The 8,381-nt window shown below is 42.2% G+C and overlaps 1 protein-coding gene across 1 annotated transcript in view; it reads right to left on the reverse strand.

The window, feature by feature from the left end:
* Window positions 1-8,381, reverse strand: part of angpt2b (angiopoietin 2b) — a 30,773-nt gene that overhangs the window by 12,354 nt on the left and 10,038 nt on the right. Inside the window, exons 4-7 of the mRNA XM_005936210.2 lie at window positions 7,978-8,210; window positions 7,611-7,735; window positions 4,442-4,543; window positions 778-944 (exon numbers count right to left, since the gene is read on the reverse strand). Of these exons, the coding sequence (XP_005936272.1) occupies window positions 778-944; window positions 4,442-4,543; window positions 7,611-7,735; window positions 7,978-8,210 (627 nt within the window). The remainder of the gene's footprint in view (window positions 1-777; window positions 945-4,441; window positions 4,544-7,610; window positions 7,736-7,977; window positions 8,211-8,381) is intronic.

An 8,381-nucleotide genomic window follows, 5' to 3' on the forward strand; every position in this document is an offset into this window, starting at 1 on the left:
AGACGGCGAGCGGCTGGTAGGCTGTGCAGCAGGTGAGAGGTCCTCCTCCGGGATGAGCCAGGGCTTCCACCGGAGCTCATCCTCCCGATAAGCCCGTAACACCTGCTGCCGCTCTTCCTCGCCAAAGTCTATGGCCTCCGTCGTCTCCGTGCGCCACGCCGTGCGGCCAGACCGCGGTGAAGACGCGGGCGCGAGCGGAAGGTGTGACGGTGGCGAGCCTCACCGTTCCGACTGCAACTGCTTCCGGCTCGCGAAGCAGCGGGGAAACGGGACAACAGCAGGGCTCTGGCGGCACAGCTCGCACACCGGGCAGCTGTGGCTGCGGACGGAGTTGGAGAGCGGTGACGAGAAGGTCAGTGATCAGCGGGTGTAGTGTCTTCCATAGCCAGGGAAACACAGACATGCATACTCCCACTTGGCGGGCTAACTCCTCCCGTTCCTCCTCTTCGGAGCACTGCAGCCATTTACCACAGAGCGACTCCACCGTCTGGACGATCAAAGAGGTGTCACTGTACCGCCATTATAGTGTTCACAACAGACAGCTCTTAATATAGCACTTACACTGACTTCTGAAATAAAACACCTTCATTAAGAGCCGATTCATGTCATGTTTCTGAGAAAGTGGGAAAAAGAAATAATTAAATTTTCGATCAGAGTGTGGGTGTTTTAAGTGGGCATGTTGTCAAGTCTTGCCCAATCATGTACTAATTACCAAGTCATTCAATAAGACAAGAAAAGCATTGCTGCAAGCTAGAGAAACACATGCTTTTTGGTTACCTGTAGTTTTTGTCCTCTCCGTCTATGTAGAAGTGGTCATAATGCGAATAGGCTTCATTCCCCTCTCTGTCTCTTAGCTGGACATGCAGACTGTAATCCTGGGAGCTGGTCAGCTCGTGGATGATATCATTCCCCAGCCAGTGTTCCCCAGACGACTCTCCAAAACCCTGGATTAGACACAAAGAAAAAGACACAATAGAAAAAAGAAAATATCCTAACAAGGGGGGGATGCTTTTATCAGCAGCCTGCCAAGTATGTTCAGAGTTAATATGAAAATGGACCTCAATTTAAGAAGTGAAACATATCATTCTGATGGGCTAAGACTGAATAAAGGAAGTGAAATACTCAACTCCCAAAGCTAAAGACCGGTCAGCTGACATGTTAATTTACTTCAAAATCCCAAAGCACAAAATCTCCACAAGCAAATGTAAAATACAAATTAAAATAACAGTTGGCTTTGTGAGTTTGTAGGCTGTTTGTTTGAACTTTAGACCTGGACAATAACAATATTTTTAGTATTATTGATAAACAGCAATAAATTATACAAAACCTTCACACACAAACACACTCCACTGTCTAAAATATAACACTGGTTGGTAGTTCGATCCCTGGCTGCTTCGCAGTCTACATGCTAAATGATACTTAATACTAAACCCTGACTTTCTCCTGATGTGTTCATTATGGGAGTGTGTCAATATAGATAAAAAGAACTAAGGCACAGGTGAGCGTGTGTGTGAATGAGACAGGTATAAAGTGCTTTAAGTGCTCGAGGACAGTTGGAAAGCGATATATAAGAATCAGCCCTGCTCTCTATAGCATTAACAATTTAGCATTAGCTAACTGCACTTCATTTCCCAGCACTGTACAATGTAGAAGTTGTGCAACAGTTAGCAATGGCAAAAAGTGAATAATAGCTGGAATTCATAAATAATGCAGACTGATATCAGCTACCTCACACTGAGATCTCTGTGCATTTATAGGCTTAGCAGCCATTTCTTCTCTCATTATTTTACTGGTGTAATGTGAGAGACCCAGCCGGTCAGGCACGAAGAACAAGAAAACCATCATACAAAAAGTCAAATAATGATGTCTGTGCCCGTAAACGAAGTTAAAATAAACAGATCTAGGCTTGATCATAAAGTAAGACAGCACATTAACCGCTTAAACAAAAAAAAAAACAATCCAAAAAATACAAATAAACTCTGTCTACACTGACCCAAACTGATATAAACACACATGAATCAAGAAAACAGGCCAGAAAACTGACTCAGCTTAAACACACAGTGGGAAAAAATCCTAACAAATAAATAGTTAGCTTAATAGCCACTGACATAACTACTGACATAATCATTGTTAAAGGTGAAGAGAAACACCTACCACAACCAGAAACAGCTGCAGGTCTTCTCTGCATGGCCACTAACGTGCAGCTAAGAGTCAGTCAAAGCAAACAAATAGAGTTTCTAGAGGACCCTGTGTCTCTTAAAACCACCAAATATCTGTTTGTGCTGGAACTCATTATCCTTAGCAGAGTTTCCTGAAAAATTAAAACAGAGGAAACTCACAGCGTACTCATTAAAGTCCTTTGGCATGGGCTAGAAGACCTGTGAGGATACAGAGGTGCACTGTAAGAGCTTCATAGGCAGTCTAACACGGCCAGTTTGTCCAGTGAAGATTCGGGTAGTACTACCAAAATCAAGTGACCTCCAGAAACATCAAGGCGACATTGCTCATTACAAACGTTACTTTTAAATCTGATGGTTACAGTAATTTTAGTATTCACTGTACTGTATAAACTATAGTCAGTTATTTCACTTTTCTAAATAGCAATTCGCTTTTCCTTAAATCCTCAGTGGCACAATTAAGCCCAAGGAAAGCAAAGAAGAGGATGCCCCAAGCAGATATGGAGGCAATCTTTCATGGATAAACTGAAAGCTGCCGACCCAATCGCCAAAATAACTTTCAGAGAGCACAGGATGTGATGTGGAGACAAACTGTCTAAGTCCTATATTCCATAAGGAGTAAAGAGGATTAAACAAAAGTAAGGAAATAGTGAGCGATAGTGCTAAGAAGAAATAATACAAATAATAGTCTGTAACTGAGCACAAACTGCTAAATATGGGGGAATGAAATGGCTTGCAGAAAAGCCCAGTTTTGTCAGATACCATCTGTGTGTCACCATGAGAAAACACCGGGCGTGGGTCTGTCGTGCTACATCTGCCATGCGATTCTGAGCCATCTCCTGTTGGGCTTCAGCCCAAAATGGGAGCACTTCGGAAGTGAGGCATTTGGTCTGCACAGGTAATTTCTTTTTTATTGACCACTGCTCAATGTTCAATGCAGTTCCTGTGTCTCACTTGCTGCCCCCCTCGTGTGCTCTTTGCAAAAAAACCCCAAACAAACACACACACACACACACACACACCGAGGGCTGTTTCGAGGAGGTGAAAACAGCTCGGTGCAACTCGGCCAGGTCCATTGAATTCCCAGGGTCAGCGCTTGGCACATCCCGTCCTTTCGTGACACATCGGTCTCACTTTTGTGGTGCTACATAATTGTCTGGGTTATGCTACACGACTGGCTTTAAAAAAAAATGTTTATGTCTTAAATATAAGTTACCTTGTTTCCCTGTCAAACTTGCTTTTTGCTGTGTTATTTTTTTTTTTTTTGTTCAAATAAAGAGCTGTGGAACATTTATTATCTTTCCAGCACGTCTGGGTGCAAAATTCGATGAACTCTGAGACAACCTCTTTGAGAATACTGTGTGTGGACCAGGGCAAGTGAAGCATTATGGTTCATACGTTATCTGGCATCTACAGGGGCCCCTGTCCTCCCACGCCACAGCTGGAGCCAAATATTTATCATCCACTTGTAAAAATATTGTCCTTCAATAGTTTTTAAGGCGTTTTTTGTTCCCCTCTTTCTCCCACTCTCTCTGTTTGCAGTCACACTCCGCTATGCATTTAATTTCCAAACTGAGCAATGACAATTGATTTCTTGGCATAGGTGAAAGACAAATTGCTCCTCCAGTCAGTCTAAAATCCCAAATTTGTTTTGTCTGTAAAAGCTTTACAAGCACTGACATTTCTTTTTTTTTGTTGTTGTTGTTGTGCAACACTTTGTAAATGGAATCAGAAAAAAGAGCATTATTTAAATTCCAAGCAAAATGAAAGCCAAAGGTGCTAAAACATGCTCGATTCCCAGCCAAAGCGCTGGAGCAACTTCACAGTCTCTCAAGCGCAATTGTATTGTATCCAGTTTGTTTTAGGGTGGTCTTTGCTTTTGGAAATTCGGTTTCTTTCATCAACGCACTCATATCCCTGCACAGGAAGGCTTTGGGGAATCTGAGGATGGATGCAAATAATAGTGCTGCGTGACACGTGAGTGTGTGTGTGTTTGTGCATTTTTGTTTATGTGGATGTGTGGGAGTATGGCTGGGACAGGGAGTGAGAGCAGGTGCAATAACATGGGGGGGCTGTGGAGAACATAAGGGCGGCCAAATACAACAAGCGCAGGTCACCCGGGATCACAGGCGAGCTGCTTTCCCTCACCTCTCTGTGTCAAAGCACCCGTGGAAAGTTATTGAAACCTCCTGTCCAGTCCTGCAATACTGATACCATAAGACCTGAGCTTAAAAGTGGCCCTGCCATCTGGCTGGGGAACCCACCGTTTTGTAATCCCTCCACCCACGATGGAAGTCGACGGAACCGTTTCTTCTGTGCTGAATCACCGTCCAACCCCCGCCTCTGGTCTTCATATCACAAAACACCTGCAAATAGAAAACAGCTAAAACAAGCTATTATTCATTAGGGGTGAGTGTCTACAAGAAGTACATCTGAAGCTGTCTTTAAAGAAGACCTGTTCTTGGTAGTCCAAGAACCACCACATTAAGTCCCCTTCAAGTTTGTGCGTGCGTCAATACGTTTTTATCCAACTAAAGAAGCATCAGAGCAACTGCAGCTGATATAGAACATAGAGCATTTGCCACAGTGATTGTTCTCTATTCAGAAGAGGCAAAACATTCATTTGGACTCCTGCTTCAAGCCACCTGGTGAATGCCGATCCTGTATTCCCCACCAGCTGCTGTGAGGGCTCTCTGGCTTTTTATCAGCTAACTGCTTGGCTTTGTTAACCAGCTTGTCACTGATTGTTGGTTGGCATTAAGTTGGTGCAGAGCAGATCCATTGGAGATGTTTTTTTTCAAATGGCAGTAAGACTGAATGAAAAGAAAGAAGTCTGATGCTGTAAATTCGAAACAATCAACTAAAAGAGTCTAAAATGCAGGAAGTCCTGCAGCAGATTTACTTTGCAAATAAGTATTTAATGTAATGACATACAAAAGTATTTATTTTATATTCAAAAATGAAAAAAAAGTTCTAAAACATCTTAATAGTCTATGAAGTATCAGTACTATATTGATACAAATGATGAACATATGTCAGACATTGAGTATTCCCTATGTTTCCCATTTTAAACCATCTGAGACTGACGTCTAATCTTTCCTGAGTCTATGTATCCTTAAAGAGGGATTAATCTGAAAATGTCACTTCTTAAGGAACCAAAGCTGTCTACACTAAGTGAAGAATTGACATGAAGAAATAAAGCACACCACAGCCTCTCTGTTATTTAAAGCATGCCTCGGAAACCTTGGGAACTCTGCGTCTAAGGTTGTCACAATGATACGACCCAGGTGGGAAAGAAAAAACTTCACCTCACCATGTTCTCTTATCCCTTGTGTAGCAGCTGAGGAGGAGGCTTCTGCGTTTCTGGTTACACAGTCTGCTTTCTTTCTTGCTTGGCTGCAGGTTTTTCCATGGATTTTTGGACAAACTAATACGAATTCATTTTACTTGTTTGTCTCGTGACAGATCTTGAAATCTAAACTTGTCCAGGGACTTACTTTAGATATCTGAGTTATTTAATTGGACCTCTTCCAGCCTCCTTCAGGTGTGCTAAATGAATTTCTCCCATGGGTGGTAAGATTAGATACTTCAGTGATTCATTTTAATTGAACGCTTGTACTCACTATACCTCAAAGCAGTGTTGGACTAGTGTTCTTTGGCACTATGTTTGAATATCTATAAAATGTTGTCTCCTCAAATTATAAATGTTGTCAGCGACAGTTGTGTTTCAGAAACAATCTTACACTCTGGAATGTGGATACAACCAATAGTTGCTTGAATGTCTTCAACCAACCAAACCTCAATTCAGTTTTATTTATATAGCACCAAATTACAACAAGAGTGGCCACAATGTGCTGTATATCATAACAACTCAGAAAGCCTCAGCAATCAGGGAACTCTCTTTGAGCAAGCACTTGGTAACCGTGGGAAGGAAAAAAAACTCCCTGTTAACAGGAAGAAAGTTCCCAAAGAACCAGGCTCAGGGAGGGGCAGATCAGTTGAGGGAGAACCGGTCACGGCATATAAGCATCCACAATGCAGGTTAATTTTTTTTAGTAAGAAATTAAAGTGTTCAGATGGTTCCGAGAATTTCATTTACCCTGAAATACACAGCAGACCAGCAGTGTTGTGTGATTATACTCTGGCACATTAGGCCAATGTTCTGACCTTAAAGGCATCACAACGAATACAAAAACAGGGTCTTGAAATAGAATTCTCAATTTAAGTCATTTCCCAAATGTGGTTGTTACTCTGATTTAGACCAGATTTATATTTAATACTCCAAATAGACTTGTTATTGGCCAAGAAAGGCATGCCAGGGCCAAATCCATTACAATAAAGCACTGGAAGCTCAAGGGTCATTAGGATTTTCAAGAAAAAAAATAATAATGACTTTATGGTCAATGTGATAAAGGGACTTTCTACGAATGGAGTTCTCAAAAACATACAGAAAAGAGACACAAAAAAGAAGAAAAAAACAGACCCTTAACTATGTGGTTTTGTAATCATTATCATCATTCACAGAGCCTAATGGATGGCCCGCTAAATCTGCCTCAAGTTTATGCATTAAACATGTATTCTTGTATTCCTTTTGTCTGTAGAGAAAGCTGGCTTTCGGCTTTGAAAATAGGGCAATTTGTATGTGCCCCACTTTTATGCAGCCACCCAGCTTGCCAGCCACATTGCAACTTGAATTAGATGGCGTAGATTGAAAGCAGCAATGATTTCACGAGTACTAACTTGTATCAGTGGAAATGTACACTGGCCCCAGTTGGCAGGAAACACATGGCACCAGTGCCTAACACCTGGCTGCCTTGCCCACAGGAAATAAAGAGGAAGAACAGGGGGTGGGGGAGGGGGGCAGAGGCAGTAGGAGTTGGTGCCAACAGCTAACTAGACTGAAAATAATGAATAAAACAACACTGCTTCAGCCTGTCTTTTTTGCCCTGTAAGGCTTTGAGAGTTAAGATTCCCAGAATGCTAGATGTGACTCAGAATATGAATAGCCTGCTGGTGGATGTCATGGTTGACTTACCAAGGGCTAGTTACTTGAGATCAGTAGAGGTACCTCTTAGGCTTTTCTGACTTTGCATTCTGCAGTGCACTCTCGCTCACCATAAAGCCTGCAGGGCATAATGCTCCTGTTGCTTATTATTTTAGCTCTCTGTAACACAGCATGACATCTCCATCACCTCTACACCAAATCCCTAGTATATTACCATGACATCAGACTAGTTTTGTTTTTTCTCCCTGTATTTATTGCAGCTCAAAATAATGACTCTGGGTTGGGGAAAAAAACTATAAAATTAATCCAAGTTAAAATAACTCTAGTGTTAAATTGTGTGAGACACACAGACCAAAAGAAAGTTTCATGTCAGAGTCGGTTAGGTGATATTTGCAAGAAAAGGCCAGTGGCCTTTAAAGTCTTACTACCTTGACAGTCTGTGTGGAGTTGTGGAGGCGTATGCTATATATTCCACTTTCTTTCACTCCAGATCGCAGGATCTCTGCACAGTCCCTGAAACTAAGCGGCTCCTCCTTGGGCATATTGGAGATTTCTGAAGAAACATGCAAACATGTGTTTACAGATGGCAACCTTACGGGTTTTGCACACAAATCCCAACCCCATATGTGAGTTCTCTCGAAGCTTTACACTCTGCTTTAAGCCTTTTGTGTCTGCAGTGTAAGCATGTACATATATAGCATGTCTCAGATGTTAATTACAAGCTGCCTTTGGCTATATTTGTTTAGAAATTGATATTTATAGTGCCATTTGCACAGTAAACTTACTAAGGCTTACCATTGCAGTGATTGGCCACAGCGAGCAGCTGCTGCACAGTATCTGTGAGCATGGCCTGCTGTCTCTGTAGTAAGGTGCTGTTAAGAGAAGAGCTGCCCAGTTCGTGCTGAAGCTGACTGACCAGTTGGCTCTGCCTCTCGAGAAGCTCTTGAAGCTGCTGCTTCTCGCTCTGCAGACCTTTTAGCTCCCTCCCATACCGACCCTCCAAGGCTAAGAGCCTTTGTTCCAGAAAACTGTCAAAGCAAAGAAAGAGAAAGTGAATTTTTCTACTTTATAGAGCATTCTTGAAAAGAGAGGAAAAAATTAATGAAAAATACATCTGAAGCAGCACTAACACCATTGTTAAATGCATATTGTTTGGAGGATGAAGATTAAAAGCATGTGTGTGTGTGTGTGTGTGTGTG

The sequence above is a fragment of the Haplochromis burtoni genome, unplaced genomic scaffold (assembly GCF_018398535.1).
Source record: "Haplochromis burtoni strain Fernald_Lab_line unplaced genomic scaffold, NCSU_Asbu1 Contig_208, whole genome shotgun sequence".
NCBI lineage: Eukaryota > Metazoa > Chordata > Actinopteri > Cichliformes > Cichlidae > Haplochromis > Haplochromis burtoni.